Source organism: Chiloscyllium punctatum, chromosome 27 (genome assembly GCF_047496795.1).
Source record: "Chiloscyllium punctatum isolate Juve2018m chromosome 27, sChiPun1.3, whole genome shotgun sequence".
NCBI lineage: Eukaryota > Metazoa > Chordata > Chondrichthyes > Orectolobiformes > Hemiscylliidae > Chiloscyllium > Chiloscyllium punctatum.
Genome location: NC_092765.1, coordinates 34,132,390 through 34,150,151, shown reverse-complemented (window position 1 = coordinate 34,150,151; position 17,762 = coordinate 34,132,390). Strand labels below are relative to the sequence as shown.

The following is a 17,762-nucleotide window of genomic DNA, read 5'->3' as shown; positions in this document are numbered from 1 at the left end:
GAAGAGAATGCTACTTCTCCATTTCTTGTTCAATTATAATGAGAAATGTGGCACTTCAAGTCTGTCTGATCCATTGTTTTACAAAATACTATTGTAACCTCCGTATTTCCATCTTGAATGCAATTAGTTCTTCCAGTGCCTAGTGGGCTAGAATCTACCCACATACATATAAGGGGCCTTGTGCCAGTTTCAGGCTTGGGTGCTGAATTCCATTTTTATCAATCTATTCAGTCATGATCCATCTCTGGAATAGTGGGACTTGATCCTTCTAGCCCAAAGCTGGGAAACCACCACTGCACTTCTATTTTAATTGTCTTTATTAAAAAGCAAAAGGCACAAGGATGTTGAAAATTAGGTGCTGCATTTTTTTTTTAAGTCAATTTCAAATGAAGTAGAATTAGATCAGGTTGGAAGTAAGCAGATCGGAAAATATCTAGAAAGAAAATGGTTATTGTTTCGGTCTGCACTTTTTTAGGAACTTCCACAGTTTCATATTTTCAGACATGCTTTTTATCTTTGCAAACCTCTGGCTTCTGCAATAATGTATTCAACAAACTACAGATTTCTTACTTTTAGAACAGCCTAGCTACCCTTTCAATGAGATAATCTGAAAATTCTGTTTCTCTTGGGAAAACTGGTGCACGTCCCACTGGGAATAGCTAATAATACTGGCACATGTGTAATTTGAAATCTTTATGCCTGTATGAGTTTCCACACTGTTGAACAGCAATTCATTATTTATATGATGAGTTTTGTTAAATATTGAAAAGGCAATTTAAACATGTACCAAAACTCATGGCATATTGCCTAATTACACTGAGGTAGTTGCTATGAGCATTTTGTGCTCTGCTCAGTCTTTTGTTTTACAGAATTGAAATGGGAGCATGACACAAGCCAGGTTTGTTCCACAATTGTCAGAATTTGCAGAAAAATCGAACAGAAGTCTATACACATCTCTGATCTGGTATTGTACAGATGATTGATTCTGGTTAAAAAGTTAGACTTAGGCTGCATCTTTCTATTTTTGCTATTCCAGCTTGCAAAATGAAACTTCTGAATACTGTGGAAGTTCCTAAAAAAATACTCCATAGCTGTATGGAAAGATGATCATGGAATCATTGCTTGGTAACAACATTCAGCATGCGCGAAGGATCATAGACTGTGTATTTTTTATTCTCCCTTTTCTCTCATTGCACTGAAGCTGCTGATTCTTGTTGTGATCTTATCCTAAATCTATGCCCTCTAGTTCTGGACTCCCCCACCCCAAGGAAGAGATTTTGTCTTTATCCTACCCCATCATGATTTTATAAACCTTTATAAGATCAATCCTCAGCCTCTGACGTTCCTGGGAAAACAGCCTATTCAAACTCTCCCTACAGCTCAAATCCCACCTCCCTGGCAACATCCTTGTAAATCTTTTCTGAACCCTTTCAAGTTTCACAACATCTTTCCGATAGGAAGGACACCAGAATTGCATGCAATATTCCAACAGTGGCCTAACCAATGTCTTGTACAGCCATGACATCGGCTCCCAACTGCTGTATTCAATACTCGGACGAATAAAGGAAAGCATACCAAATGCCGCCTTAACTATCCTATCTATCTGCGACTCCACTTTCAAGGAGCTATGAACCTGCACTCCAAGGTTTCTTTGTTCAGCAACACTCCCTAGGACCTTACCTTAAGTGTATAAGTCCTGCTAAGATTTGCTTTCCCAAAATGCAGCACTTCGCATTTATCTAAATTAAACTCCATCTGCCACTTCTCAGCCCATTGGCTCATCTGAACAAGATCCTGTTGTAATCTGAGGTAACCTTCTTCGCTACCCACTACACCTCCGATTTTGGTGTCACCTGCAAACTTACTAACTATACCTCTTATGCTCACATCCAAATCATTTATATAAATGATGAAAAGTAGTGGACTCAGCACCAATTCTTGTGGACCTACTGGTCACAGGCCTCCAGTCTGAAAAATAGCCCTCCACCACCACCACCCTCTGTCTTCTACCTTTGAGCCAGGTCTGTATCCAAATGGCTAGTTCTCCCTGTATTCCATGAGATGTAACCTTGCTAATCAGTCTCCCATGGGGAACCTTGTCGAACCCCGACTGAAGTCCATAAAGATCATGCTGACCTGCAGCAGCTGCTCATCCTGATGACATTATCCCAGTGGTTTCAGATGGAGAGGATATTAACTTGAAAAAGGAATGGTGATGCAAGTATTGCTAGGCTTGTAGAAAACTCCTGAAATGTCCAATAATTCACATATGTCTTTTGATGGTAGAATTGACAGGAGGAGAGTTGCTCCAATGGTTCCTTATAATAATCTTCTGTGAATGGTTGATCAATTTGCTGTTCTAATTTCTCCGGCTGCACCCTCAGTTACCAGGGACTCAGCTCTGGAATGCCCTCTCTTCACCTTTTTGACTAAGCTCTTTGCCATCAGATCTCATATCTCCCCTGTGGCTAGATGTTATGCTCTCAGTATGCCTGTGAAGTGCAATTCAGAGGAAGTTCACTTGTTTCCTGGGAGGAAAGTATTGTATGAGTAAAGTTTTCATTGGACTTCAGAAGAATGAGGGATGATCTTATTGAAAGATACAAGATTCCGTGAGGTGGATACTGAGCATGTTCCCATTATGGAGGAATCTATAACTAGGTGGTACAGTTTTGTTTTATTCACTCATGAGATGTGGATACTACTGACTGAAACCAGCATTTACTGTCGAAACCAGATGTCCTTGAGAAGCTGGTGATGTGATGCTATCTAAGAGATGAAGGGGAATTTCTTTATTCAACAATAATTTTCTAAGATCATTTTCAAATACTTTTATATATATGAAAGGCTTTGGAAATCTGAAGCACCAAGGGATTTAGGAACCTTAGTTCACGATTCTCTTAAGGTTCATTTGGCAGTTAGGAAGGGAAATGTGATGCTTGTATTCTTTTCAAGAGGACTAGAATACAAGAACAGGGATGTACTGCTGAGGTTGTATAAAGCTCTGGTAGACCGTATTTGGAATGTTGTGAGCAATTTTGGGCCCCATATCTCAGGAAGGATGTGCTGGAGTTGGAGGAGGTCCAAAGGTGGTTTACAAGAATGATTCCTGGGATGAAGGGTTTGTCATATGAGGATTGGTTGAGGACTCTGGATCTGTACTTGATGGAGTTTAGAAGGATGAAGGGGAATCTGATGAAGAAGCCTGGATAGAATGGATATGGAGAAGATGTTTCCACTAGTAGGTCCTAATGGCACAGCCTCAGTGAATAGACAACACTTTAGAACTGTGATGAGGCAGATTTTCTTCATCCAGAAGACGGTGAATCTGTGGAACTCATTGCCATGAGGTTTGTGGAGGCCTTCTGTCATTAAGTATGTTTAAGCCAGAGATAGATGGGCTCTTATCTAGTGAGGCGTTCAAGGTTTATGAGGAAAAGGCAATAGATTTGGGGTTGAGAAACATATTAGCCATGATCGAATGGCAGAGCAGACTCAATGGGCCTAATTCTGCTGCTATAATCTTAGGTTCTTATTTGTCCTTGGGATTCTTTTCCACAAAAAACAGTAGATGTTGAATTATTGACTATATTCAAGGTTTTGTTGGGATTTTGATCTACAAAGGGGTCAAAGGTAAAGTGGGTAGGCAGGAAAGTAGAACTGAAACCACAATCAAGTCAATCAAGATCTTATTATATCACAGAACAGGCTTTATTGCTAAATGGCCTACTCCATCTATGTCTCATATGAGACGTTTTCATTACACTTCTCCCAAGAGTGGTGTATGAGAATTATCTTGAAGCAATTCAAGTTGCTCCAATGTTAAGTCGCTGCAAGGCGACTGCTGGAATCATGTACAGACTCTTCTACTTTCCCTGCCCAACAATTTAGCTGGTGCAGAGCAGAGGCTGCAGTGCAGTTTGAAAATATTATCAGAAGGTCAGGACTGGCTGATCAACATCAGCTCCTGATCTGGTGATACCTCAATCTTAAAATCCCTCCTTAGCATCAAGTTACAGCTCCTCATGTGAAAGTGATTTCTGCTGAAGTTAGAATGTCAACAATTTGCATCCCAGTGCACCTTTAACACAGTAAAACATCGTAAGGTACTCCAGGAAAACACTATTGGTTAGAATTTGACACAACCCACAAACAAAGAGTGGGATAAGTGGCCAGAAGTTTAGTTGAAGAGGCCATTTTTAAGGAGCATCATAAAGGTGAAGAGGGCAGTTAAGACGTTCAGTGTTTTCTGGAGGGAATTACATAACTTAGGGCTTCAGCATGTGTAGGCTTGGCCAGCAAAGGTGTAGTGAAAAATACCAGGCAAATGTGAAGAGTGCAGAGATCTTGAAAAGTTGTAGAGTTGGTGGAGGTTATCGAGATAAGAAGGATTGGTGCTAAGGAGGGATTTTAAGATTGAGGTATCACCAGATCAGGAGCTGATGTTGATCAGCCAGTCCTGACCTTCTGATAACATTTTCAAACACTTATTTGTGGTATGGAAAAGGAACTGTGCTTCCCTCTAACACCGATAACACCCTTATCCTGCAGTTTAATCCTGCTGATGTTAGTTATAGGTTTGCAATTACTATGAAGGCCATGTTCAGTTAATTTTGGCATTTTGAAGGAGCAAGAAGTATTCCCTTTTGTTCTAAAATATCCTTAAGAGTCTCTTGATGTCTTATTTAATAGAAGCACTATTTCTCAATTTTTAGACGTATTCCATTTAGCTTGTTATGAACCGTGTGGCACTAAACTCTGTCTTAAAAAGTATTGTCATCTTATTGAAAAAGGTAATACCAGTTCATCTCATGAATCACTTTGTAGAGTTGTATTGCCATACTGATTTTTTTGTTCCAATTTTCAATATTTGTATTCACAAAGTTGGAGCATTCCTTTAGTACACTCACCCACACTGTGGCAGCTGGTGGTTTGTCTGAAGTACTATTGCACAGTAACTGTCTGGTTGCTCAAATATATGCCAGCAAATAAACTTATTGTGCATTGATAGCATGGTTGGCTGTGAACACCAGCATAGCTAAGGAAGATCTTGTCTTCATTAAAGATGAAAATATGTATGTTTTTCAGGACCGAATGGAAGACATTCAGGAGGAGGAAACAGATGGATATTTTGTTTTCTAATGACAAGATTAGCAGTCTTAGTGATGGAGGCGAAGCATAATCTCCACCCCAGCTTCAACCTGCATAGTATACTGGCAGCCAGACTCAACACAGTTTAAGAATTGATTGCATTTTGACTTTACTGCTCCGTTTACCTCATTATGCATTGATGAAACTGAAAGCCCTAAAGTGAACCTCTTTAATATTACAGAGGTAAAGCTGAAAATCAGAGCAAAAGGTTTAATTAGCAAATGTAGTTAACAGCAAAATATTTGGTTCCTGTCTTTTCCTTCTTTAAAAAATAAAATCATGAAATATCTCGCTTCAATAATCTTATTCTTTGAAAAGAAGTAAAAGATGGCTGAGTAAAATGTGGAATGTAGTTTTGTGGCTGTATTAATTGTCTGCACTTTAAGAATTTAAGAATAAAAGAAATAACTTTTTATGCACCAGTGTGATTCTGCACTTTATCAATAGTTTGTTGTCTTCAGCTGAACTGAGTGTTTCTTCAGAAACAAGTGAAAGCAGTTTCCATCTCTGAAAATTGGTTTTGAATTGCTGCAAGATACATTCATGTGTGTGTGAGGAGAGCCCTAATATATTCTCCAGCAGATGGTGAGAGATCCAGGGCTAGTCTCAAAGAACATAATGTAGTTCCCATGGAAACACGCACGTTGAAAGCAAATGAACTGAAATGATCAGGGATTGGAGTGTGGTGCACAGAAAGTGGTGTCACTGTCCTTTGTAATAGTCAATTCGTGGAGGATATAGTGTAACTGCTGCTTGTTAAAACATAGACTCTTATGGTACTGTCGTTTACCATTGGGCTATCTTGCAGGTGTTCTTTGAAAGAGCTGTCAAAGATAGGCCCAGATGCCAGTTTTGTTTTTATCTATAATCTTGTGCTTGAAGAGAAAAGATTTGTATGTTCAATTGCCTTTTGAAAGTTGTTGAATCTGATTTCAACACTTATTGAGGAGTGTGTTTCAGATCGTAATATTTGTTTGCTTGAAATCATTTCTCTTTTAGTTCTTTTGTCAATTATTTTAAGTCCATGGCCTTCAGTTACTGACAAAATTGTCAGAGGAATATGTTTCTATCTAATTGCGATATCAAACCTAATCATGCTTTAAATACATTGATTAGGTCTCCCGTAATCTCTGGTCTAAGGAGAACAATCTCAGCTTCTCCAGTATCTTCAATAAGTTGAAGGCCCTCACCCTTGCTATCATCCTGCCAAATGTCTTCTACTGTCTTAATGGCCTTGGCATTCTTCCTAACTTGCAGTGCCCAAATTTGTAGACAACACTCAAGCTTAGGCTTAACTAGTGATTTGTCCAGATATAACATGGCTTTCTTGATTTTATGTTTGGTGTTTCTGCTTACAAAGCCCAAATTTCAGATGCAGTTTCTTAAGGACCATATCAAAATTCCTTGCCACCTTCAATAATTTGTGAATGTGCATTCCAGGCTCCCCTGCTTTCAAGTTAGTACCATTTTCATTACATTGCCTCTTCATGTTGTTTCTTCCAAAGTACATCACTGGACTATTTTTACAGTAAATTGCATCTACCATGTGTCTGTCCATTTGACCAGTCAATGCTATCCTCATGTCTGTTACTATGTTAATCACTATTTACTACAGTAAAGTTCTGCCATTTGCTCCTCCACCTTTTATAAATTTGCTTAACAGTGCAAAACTTGCTGTACACCATTCTGTCCATTACAGTTCAAATTTTCACTTATCTATGTGTTTAAAGAAACAGATGAAAGACAAGTTATTTCCTTGAGTAGAAAATACACACTGTGGATATGTCATGCTCTATGTATGCATATTTTTGCCGTTTGTGAAATTAAGTTTGTGGTTTACAAGGAATGAAACCTCCGTGAACGGTAAGACGTTTATGTTGCTAAATGTTAGTATCATCCACAAACTTGAACACTACATTCCCTATACTGAAGTAAGTGTTATTTATGTAAAAATAATTGTCCTAATCAAATGTTTTTAGTATTTACTTTTATGTAACCTATTCAGCTCCACTTATGTTTCCTCTTTGTTATTCCTGCATGCCTTTTCAGCTTCTGTTTGCGTGGTTTTGTACTGAGCATTTGTCATAAATCTTTTTCTGTTTTTATTTTCACCATTACTGTGTTTGCATTGCAATCAAGGGAGTTCAAGCTTTGAAAGATGCCACTTTTTATCATTACAGGAATATGCTTGGTTTGTACCATAAGTTTTTTTGTCCTGAGTGTTAGCATGAGAAAGTGTAACTTTGTGTCTCTCTCTTGCCTCTTTTCCATCACAACATTCTGGAACCGATCCTAAAATATTGACTCAGGATTTGTAAATAGAGTGCAGCCTCTGTCCAAAACAGTTTGGTTGAACCTTGTACCTGCTTTGTTTGCCAAACACTGGACCATGATGGTACATTTCATTTGGAATATAATGGTTACAAAAATACTGACTCTGACATGACAGCAGGTGATACTTTGTCTGATTTATTAATGTGTTCATTTAAAATCTCTGTCTGCTGTTTTAGAAAATTATTCTTTTAATGTATTTTGCAATAAATTTTTAATGCCTCTGCAAAATTAGCATAAAATAATTGCAAATTAATACTGTTTGCATTTTAATATTACACATGATTATTTTAGTGTTTTATAATTGTACATGATGTGAACATGATAAATGACTATCTTCCCTCCCTGTATTCATGTGTGTGAAAGACAGTAACAAAAATGCTGATTTGAATAAACTCACTGACAATTACATTCTAGTTCTAGCCCCAATCCTGCATCTCTCATCTAACTTCAGATTTGTTTTAGGCTCACTTGCCCATAAGACCAAAGAGAAGATTGATGACAACTTGAGAAAATAAATAGGAGAGCACATCTTGCAGGTGACATTGCTTTCTTCTTTTCCGTAGCTCCCTCCATTCTCCCTTCAATAACAAGAATATCATAGTGTCTATGATTGAGAATGTCTGCTCATCTGTGTTTAATGCTTCCCTCAGTTTACCTCATCCAACAGGTCAAACTTCCCAAACTCCCCTCCTCTCGCTCTGATCTTACACCTTTTCTCATTTCACTTATTTTCCTTCATGCCCTCTCTGAAGCCGTTTTGTCAATGAGACCCACCTTCTGATTCTTTGGACCCTATGTACATTACATTGCCGGCCACCAAAATTTCCTTCCTGGTTGACACATCAGCTGACATTGGGAATGATCGCAATCGAAGGATGTGGGGTTGGTATTTTAGGACTGAGATAAGAAAAAATGCTTTCACCTGGAGAGTTGTGAGCCTGTGGAATTCTATGCCACAGGAAACGTTTCATGCCAAAAGATTTAATGTTTTCAAGATGGAGTTAGGTATAGTTCTCAGGGCTAAATGAGCCAAAGAATAAGGGGAGAAAGATGGAACAGGGCACCAAGTTGGATGATTGACCATGAACACATTGAATGGCCTGCTCCCGTGCCTATTTCTATGTTTTTAAGTCAAGATTGTGTGGGAAAGTTTCAGGTGGTGGTATTCCTGTGTGATAGAGTCACACAATCTTGAGTTTAAAGCATGGGAAATACGCGCAGCAGCAGGCCATTCAGCCATTCAATACGATCATGCATCTGCCCTGTTTTTCCTTCTAGGTGGTACAGATGGTGGGTTTGGAAGATTCTGTCAAAGGAACCTGGGTGAGATGCTGCATTAAATTTTGTGAATGGTATACACACCAGTGGTGAAAAGAGGCAGAATGTGAACGGTGGTGAAACGGTTGGCAGTCATGTTAGTTGCTTTATCTTGTGGAGCTTCTTGAGTGTTGTTGGAGCTGCACTCACCTCGGCAAGTGGAAAGTACTCCATCACCAGCCCTGTCTTATGTCTTATACATAGTGATCAGGCATTGGGGACACAAGGTGAATTCCTCACCCCATACTTTCTAGCTTCTTATTTTCCCTTATAACTATTGTGTTTGTATGGCAAGTCCAGTTCAGTCTCTGGTCAGTGATAACTCCAAAGACATGTTGATAGTGGGGGACTTCAGTGATGGTAATGCCATTAAACTTTACGAGGAGATGGTCATTGCCTGCCACTTAAGTTGTGGAAATGTTACTTACCACTTATCAGCCCAAGTCTTTTATGTTATCCAGGTTTTTCTGCAAATGGACACAAACTGCTTCAGTGTCTTGAGAAGTCATCAATGGTGCTTTGGATTGTAGAAGCATCAGCCAACATCCCTTCTTCTGACCTTATGATAGAGGGAAGGTCATTGATGAATTAGCTGAAGATGGTTGGCCCTAAGATATTTGTGCCTAAGATACTACCCTGAGGTTGAATCCTACCTCCAAGATCCACAGTCATCTTTCTTTGTACTAGCTATGACTCCAACCAGTGGAGAGACGTTCATTACCTCCAGTTTTGCTCATCTCCATGATTCCATATTATGTCAAATATTATTTAGATTTCAAGGGACAACCACTTCCACCTCATTCCAGGAGTCCAGCTCTTTGGTCACTGTTAGGACTAAGCTGCAAAACGTCAAGAGCTGGGTGGCCCTGCAGAACCCAGACTGGACATAAGTGAGCAGGCTATTGCTGAGCAAGTGCCACTTGTCGCACTGTTACCAAATCCTCCCATCATGTCACTGATAGTCAAGAAGACACTGGTGGTTCAGTAACTGGCTGGATTGGAGTTTGACCTTGTCATGGACAGGAAATAACTGAGCAATTTTCAACATTGATGTGTAGTTGCCAGTGTTGAATGTGTGGTATAACAGCTTAGTTCAGAGTCAGAGGTTCTGGAGCAGAAAGCTTAAGTACTATGTCCAGAATTTTGTCAGGGCCCATACCTTTTACAATGGCAACTGCCTTTTGCTATTTCGTAATATAGCATAGAGTTGATTTACTTGTTTGAAGACTGTCATCCATGATGCTGGGGACCTTAGAATGAGCCTGAGCTGGATCATCCACTTGGCAGTTCTAACCTGATGATGGATGTGAATATTTTGGCCTTGTAATTTGCATTGATGTCCTGGCCTCCATCATTGAGGATGAGGATATTTATTCAGCTTCATCCTTCAGTTTATTGTTTGATTGTCTACTCCCATTCTCATGTGGATGTGGTAGGACTGCAGACCTTTGACGTGATCTGTTGGTTATGGCATTGCTTAGCCCTCTCTATTGCATGCTGCTTTGGTTGTTTGACATGCAAGCAGTCATGTGATGTGGTTTCACAAGGTTGACACCTCATTTTTTGGTATGTGTGATGCTCCTCCTGGCAAGACGTCCTGCACTTTTTAATCACTCTGACCTCAGCAGGATTTGACATGATTGGTCATACTATCCTTCTGTAGTGCATCTTCCATATTCTCCAGATCATTGGTGTGCCTTGCTTTGTTAAAATTGTAGCTAAATCATCTCAAGTGATAATTTCCCTTCTCTGCATCTCCAAGATTCTACTCTCCATTCCATACTCTTGATTATACATTTATATCCTGTATCATCAAGAGAATGGAATGAAGAAGATCTGTCGGCTGAGGCAGCCTGCTTTACCTCTCCATATCTCACTCAATCACTCCAATGTTGCCATGTTGTCAGACTGTTTTGTCCAATAGCCAATCATGGATGAATTCAACTCACTGAAGATTTTTGAAGGTTTCATCCATGAATTTTGGTGGTCTCAGAAAAACCCCTTTATCCTTGTCAAAGATTGCATTCCTTTTTCCAAACAGTGTTTCAGGTTGAAATCATTCAGCTCCCATCTGAAACACTATCAGGCTCTGAACTGAGCTTAGACCCTGCATCCTCTTGAAAACATTGTCTACTTACTTTCACATCTGGACAATCGCCCGCCTCAGTTCCCACCTCTGCCTCATCATTCAAACTATAAACATAATTTGTTTCAAAATTACAATCCTTTCACCCCCACCAAGGGCCATTCAACAATGCATAAAACTCCTGACAAAAATAGTCAAACCCCAACATTTGAAATCTTTTAAACCCATCTTTGGTTTATTTCCATTTAAATGTTTTCATTACCACATGTACCATTTTAGCAGGTCATTCTTAGTTTGGTAAGAATGTTGGCGGAATATGGATAATAATCTGTGCTGCCAGCACACCTGAAATGTAAGCATCCGAATCTGTCAAACATTGTCAACTGCAAGATATAAAGTTGGAAAGGCTGTTTAAATAACTTCAATGAGTTCAATTTGGCTAATCTCATCTAATTAGAAGTCTGGAAAGAGCCCCTTTAAACTGTTTCATTTAGATTGCCCAAATTCAGTAGAGACATACCATCAGACAAGACTTGGAAATTAATGTGCTAATGAACAATATCACATTTTATTACGTATAATCAATCAAACGATATACTCACCTAGGAATTAGGGGCTATTTAACTAACAGATGAGCAGATATAATGAGATATGTTTATTAGAAACACAAGATGGAATTTAAAATGGATATCCAAAATCCAGCTCACAAACAGGAAACCTTCCATCCTTCAGGCAGAATACTTTAGTTTTTATGCTGACAGGATTGCAACTCACAGTCAGAGGTTATTTGCCTTGAGAAATATATCTCAAAAACTAAATTAGCTGAGCTCAGTCTAGATGCAATCTGAGGCAGGAATATATTCAAATTGTTACAGGATTAATGAAATACTCAAAAGTAATTCCTTTCACAACCCTCTGTTTATATCCAGTTTGGAATTAACCTCCCCTTCCTTTATTAAAAGTTATTGTTGAAATATATTATGCTCATAATGTGGTAATAGTCAATTTGATTAGATTTATCTGTCTGTGCACATTGCTTTAAATTTGAAGATAATTTGGTTTAAGAGTATTCCTTTAATCTTAAAAGTGAACAATTTTTATTCATCAGTGTCCTTATGGTTGTGAGATTCAAGGGCAGCACTATTGATATGATTCTGGAGGAGCCTTGCTTAACACTTTCCCACAGTCTGTTCTAACAATAGTTTTAACATAACAGTAAATGTAATCGGTAGAAATTAATTTAAAAAGTCTTTATTAGCTATTGATTATGAATGACTTATTCTTCAGTTGCAGCATAATTGAAGTACTTCTTCTAATCAATCATCTGAAGTGCATGGTTGCTACTTATAATATTAGTGGTTATTGCATTTGAGTGGCACAGGATGACACACAAGTTAACCTCTTTGCTTTGTTTGACTAACAGTAAACACAAGCACACTAAATCTAAAATGAGCAACCAGATCTACTTTCAGAATTCAACTATTTTAACTCACTTTTAGCTGGTCTCTCACCATAATCTTTCAACTTTAGTTCATTTAAAACTGCAGTTTGTATTCTATTGCCCACTAAGTCTCAATCATTTATTGTTCCTGTCCTAGACTTACAAAGGCCATCGGTTCTCAATTTAGAATGATCATTGTTATGTTTAGATGCCTCACCCTTCTGTGTTTCCATGACACTGGCCCTTGAGTTGCACTGCTGTCAGAGATGAACCAGGTGCTAGAGTTAAAAGCGAAACAAAGAAAACATTTAAAATAATTAAAACACTTATCTGTCATTGAGCTTAAGGCAGACTTCAAAGAACACATCTACACCTTCTGACATCAAAGCAAGCATGGCTTGCTTGAATTGCATATCACCAGTCAACTTTCCTAATTAACTCCATCAATGGACCTACGGTGTGATAGAAAAGCTAGTTCCTGCTGCAGCCTATGAGAAAAGTACGAATGTAGTTTTAAATCATATGCCTCTTCTTTGCCACTGATCACAAGTTTGGGGTTAGTGCTCCCATGGACACAAATTCAGAGCAACTATAATTTCAATCAATGTCCATATTGTGTATGCACTCTATGCTTTTCCACTAAGCTTTTTTTGGTGCAAGTGTGTGATACATGACCCTTTAAACCCAATATCCAAATGCCACCTGTGCAATAGGAATACGTAAGGTAGCTTCTGTCTAGTTAGATTGAATTATTTCTGACTGGAAAGCAAATTATCTCGTGAGATGGATCTGCAGCAGACTGCATTTCGTGTCAGTGCATGACACTGATGAAAAGAAAACCTAGAGGTACCAATAAGTTCTGAGAAATTTTGAGAGTTGGTTAGCAAATATGTTGATGACAAAACAAACCTCCATTTCCAGTCTGGGTGTAAACCCTCGACAGCAGAAATCTGAGCACTGAAGGCAGAAGTTAAATGTTTTTTTATGGCTGATGTCGTAGAATGAACCTGATCTAAGGGACTTTGCAGTTGTGGACCTAAGATGCTTGGGTTGCAGGCAGTGGATTCTCTCAATAACCTGACATGTGCGGCACAATATGGAGAACCTTTGCCAATACCTGCAAATGTATTCAGTGATGTGTTAGAATCTTTTTTCAAAGCAAAGCCCACGAGATCTGATCACTAAACAAGGATTGTTGACATTGCCATCAGCAATGCATTCTGTCCCATTTTCCACCCATAACTGCTTCTCCTACCCTGTACAGCTCTGACTGCATTCCCCTTCAGCTCCTCTTTAATTTCCCTTGAGTGAATGTTTCTGAGTTAGTGCACCATGTAGAAAGACTGAGTAATGGCACATGTATTTCAGTGCTGGTAGGATTAGAAGCAGAGGGATCTAGTTCATTTTCTTTCTCTGTTTTAATTTCCTGCTTGAACACATTAAAATACTAAGATTTGGTTAGAATGGGTTGTTGTGAAGTGGAATGTGTATCATGTAAGTTTAGATGATTGACTTCGCTGACAGTTGATGTGTGGCCCAAGAACTTGCAAAGAGCATGTCCCGTTGACTTTTTTCTCATTCCTTAACTTTGAGTCCTTTCCGAGGAGTTAATGTATGCCTCTTCATCTAAGATGTGAGGGGGTAGGGGTTGGGATTGCATCATCTGTCGTTAGTCTCTGTTCATTTAGTAAAGTGCAGTAAGTGTGAATGTGCTCTGATTACCGAGGGATGCAGTTGCACTCAGATGGCATTAGTGTTATAATGTAGTTAGGAGCAGTGAACTGACAGTGGGGTACATTTCGAATTCTCCTCTCAGCACCTTCCACTTGTAGTGATGAGATTTTCCAGTGGATTTACTAATTACAAATTTTTGATTGGGATTTCAGAGGAAATAGGGTTGTCAAAGGCTTTTGCTCCTGAGGCAAGTTCTCTCAGACTATTCAAATCCAATCTTATTTCCAACCACAAACTGGATCATGTGACCTCTCTCACCAAGTGTTGCAGACCTGGCGTCTCCAACCAAACAGTTGTTGCTTAGAAATGCAACATTGTTGCTACTTTTGCAGTGTATTTTGCTTTGCAAAATGTTCTTTTGAAGTACCAGTCCAGTCAATGATATTACAAATTAATATTTTGCATAGCACACTAATAATACTGAACAGTCCATAACAGAGTACAAAAAACAAGGAGCTACAGACCAAGCGGGCCTTTCATTGTCATCTGTGTAAAGGCTGGAGTTGATAGTTGGAGTAAATCAGGGACTGTGATACTCCTTGGACACTAACAATAGAACTCTGTTTCCCCACACGCTATACCCCGAGACACACACTGAGACAAACATTGACTGAGCTTAAAGGACCATCAACTCTGTGAAAGATGCTCTTTGGTCTGCCGGAAACTTCTTGGATTTCCAGAGCAAGGAGTTAACTGAGTTGCAGACTGGCACATTCCAAGGTCCAGGAGTACGTGCTGGCGGACGCACTGAAGCCTGGGGGCAGCTGCCACCAAGGGGCTTCAGGAAGCAGCCACTATCTTGAGGTCTGTCTGCCCAAGTTATTTGGGGACCCACTCAGTTTTCGGACCCCCCCCCCCCCCGTGCCTCAAACACATGTAAATATAGTCTTGCATATGTAAGAAATGCCTGCGGTTTGTAGTTGCCCAATAGAGTCAAACTCCAATGTTTGTTTAGAGAGTTTATTCTGAGGAAGGGCGACTGAACCCGAAATGTTAACTTTGATTTCTGTTCACTGATGTTGCCAGACCTGCTGAGCCTTTCCAGTAATTCCTGTTTCTGGTTTCCAGCAGTTATTTTTTTCCGTTTTTATTCCAATCTTAGTTTCTTCATAGGCTCCTGTCCAGAAACAGACCGCTTTAGTGACCATGCGTGCATACAAAGGCATTTTTGTTTTAAACGGGTAAAGTACACTTTTTTATTGAAATGAACAGAAGAAAGTGAGACGAGGGGATGGCACTGAGACAGTGTTTGGTTGCCGAAGAGGAGTGTGTGTGTGTGTGTCCCTTTAAGAAGCCAGTTGTGCGCCCTTGCTGCCAGTTTAATTCGGGTGAACCGGGGAGCATGGCGCTTGTGTTCGTGGTCATTCGCGTCTTGTTGGGGCTGTTCTTCGTGCTGACGGGAGCGATCAAGCTGACGGATCGGATCTCCCCGGAGTTGCATGCGGAGGCGGTGGGTATGAGCAGGATCAGCGCTGGAGGCTGCCTGCAGCCCGGAGACACCAGGATTACAGCCATCCACATTGGCGCTAAGTTATACCAGGGGCTGCTGGCTGGCTGGGGAGGGGGAAGAGCTGCTACATTTTTGGGAAGACCTAGCTGCTTTAACACACACATGTGGGCACCCGTTTCCAAATCAGTATCTGCTACCCAGAGCAGGCACGAGGAATTAAAAAGGACGAGGCTTGTGTTAACATTTTAAAACCACTGCGCTCCAAACTCACTTTGCTCCCACTCTAATGTTTCCAGATGCGTTTGCAGTTCTGAATTTGCGCGTTCTTTCGGTCCGCACCCTGTTTACAGAGTAGACCCAAACTTTGACATGTGGCCTAAAGCAACAGGCGTTTGACGTGCTCTGTCATGAATGAGAAGTCATTTTAAAAAATGCAGTCCTGAAAGGTGTGATTCAATGTGAATGAACCCCACCAGCCCAGCCAGTGTCACTGAAGTTGCTTTCACTGTTTTCCAAGTTCTTGTAGCAAACTTGTAAAAGGACTCAAATGATGTTGTGCCAAAAGAGGAGACGCATTTGGAGATTGGAGCAGTTCGGGCTTTTAATTGCAGTTAAGGTAAATACAGATTTGGGAGGGAATATCCTACTCAATAACCTCGAGAGGAGGAAGGTGGGAGATTGGCAACTGTAGAGGGGTTAAGAACTTTTTTTTTGTGATGGAAGTGAGGTGATGATAGGGCAGGTGACCTACAGAAAAGGGGAAGCATTTACCAGGCCAACAAGTATGGAAATGTGAATGATAGGAAAAAAAATTGGGCAGGATTTAACAAACAAAGAAGTGGGTCTCATGGACAAGGTCTTAAAACTGAAGAAGAGTGCAAGAGAAAGGTCCAAAATATAAAGCCCCAACATGGCACAACAGTGTAACTAGGATTGCACTATTTCATTGTCAGGATCTGGAATTTTCACAACAGATTTTTCTGCAGTGAACCATTACCCTTTTCTATCCTGTCTCTGAACCGTGCTTCGTTTCAAAGGAGGTGGCCACCATTTTTACTTACTTTGGTTGCATGAGGTCCAATGATCCTAGAGGAGCTTCTTGCATGGCTTTGGGGGGGGGGGGGGGGGTCAGTATCCAAAATCCCCAAATGAAGTCTTCGGAATGATCTTCCTCTGACTGCCATGAAACTGCAGCCCAGACTGGAGAATGTCAGGCATTCTGGCTAGGTGACCAGCCCAACTCAATTCTGACTGCTTCATTGTGGTATCGATGCTTTGGATACCAGCTCAGGTGAGCACCTCAGTGTCTGGTATTTTGTGAGACTGCATGACCTTTAAAGTTTTCTGAAGGTAGCTCAAGTAACAGTGGTCGATGTTGGTAGACACAGTCCAATCAGAGCAGAATGGAGAACGCTATTGCTTTGAAGGCTTTGTTTGGTAGGCAGACTTAATACTCTTCATTCCCAGACTGATGTTCAAAGTTTTCTGAAATTAGCAATTCCTGCACATGTCTTTTTGATTTGGACAAGTTGAGCTGGTGTGCTGCTGAGGTGTTAACTTAACCACTGCTGATAGATTCTGGTCATGGTCTGGAGTTATAGCTATCTTGGAACAGGTTGATGCGTTGTTTCAGTTTTCTTCATGCTGACCATAAGGCTGGAGTTATTGTATACATTGGAGCAGGTGTCCATGCTACAGTGCATATCCGTCTCTGAATTGACAGCCTCATCTATCACATCAGCTTACCATGCCCTCAGTCTGATGTTGCACAGGCTTGTCTCAGCACAGACACAAAGCAGATTCCAGATTTACCCTTTGGATATGAGGATATTGGCTCCTTTTGGGCAGTAATCATTTTGTACCTTTGTGTCAAGTTATCATGTGCATACAGAAATGAGTGCCAGTGGCAATTTGATTGTGTAGCAGAAGCAGATGAATTAAATCCTGTTTTCATTGGATGTCTATAAACTCAGCAAGGTCATTGGGTACCAATAAGGTATAGAAACTTATTGGCGTAAAAGAGCAAGTGGCAAATCAAGCATCCCACCTGACATTCTGACAGAGATAAGCAAAGCCAATGCCATCCTAGGATAGAATAATGTGCAAAAACGTTTCACAAGAAAACATGGAAAATTGGAGACGACAACACATCGACTACTTTTGCATATCTGTACCAAAGCAAGAGAGTGTTTGTTCTGGTGCGACCATGTGACTGAAACATCACTGATAGCAGCAGTGAAACAGCAGAG

At 40.1% G+C, this 17,762-nt stretch overlaps 1 protein-coding gene across 2 annotated transcripts in view; it reads left to right on the top strand.

Moving 5' to 3' along the window:
* Positions 1–15,386: 15,386 nt before the first annotated feature.
* Positions 15,387–17,762, top strand: part of LOC140453640 (transmembrane protein 35B-like) — a 60,687-nt gene continuing 58,311 nt past the window's right edge. For both annotated transcript variants that reach the window (XM_072548504.1, XM_072548505.1), the window contains exon 1: positions 15,387–15,513. In XM_072548504.1, the coding sequence (XP_072404605.1) occupies positions 15,406–15,513 (108 nt within the window). In that variant the 5' untranslated portion in view covers positions 15,387–15,405. The remainder of the gene's footprint in view (positions 15,514–17,762) is intronic.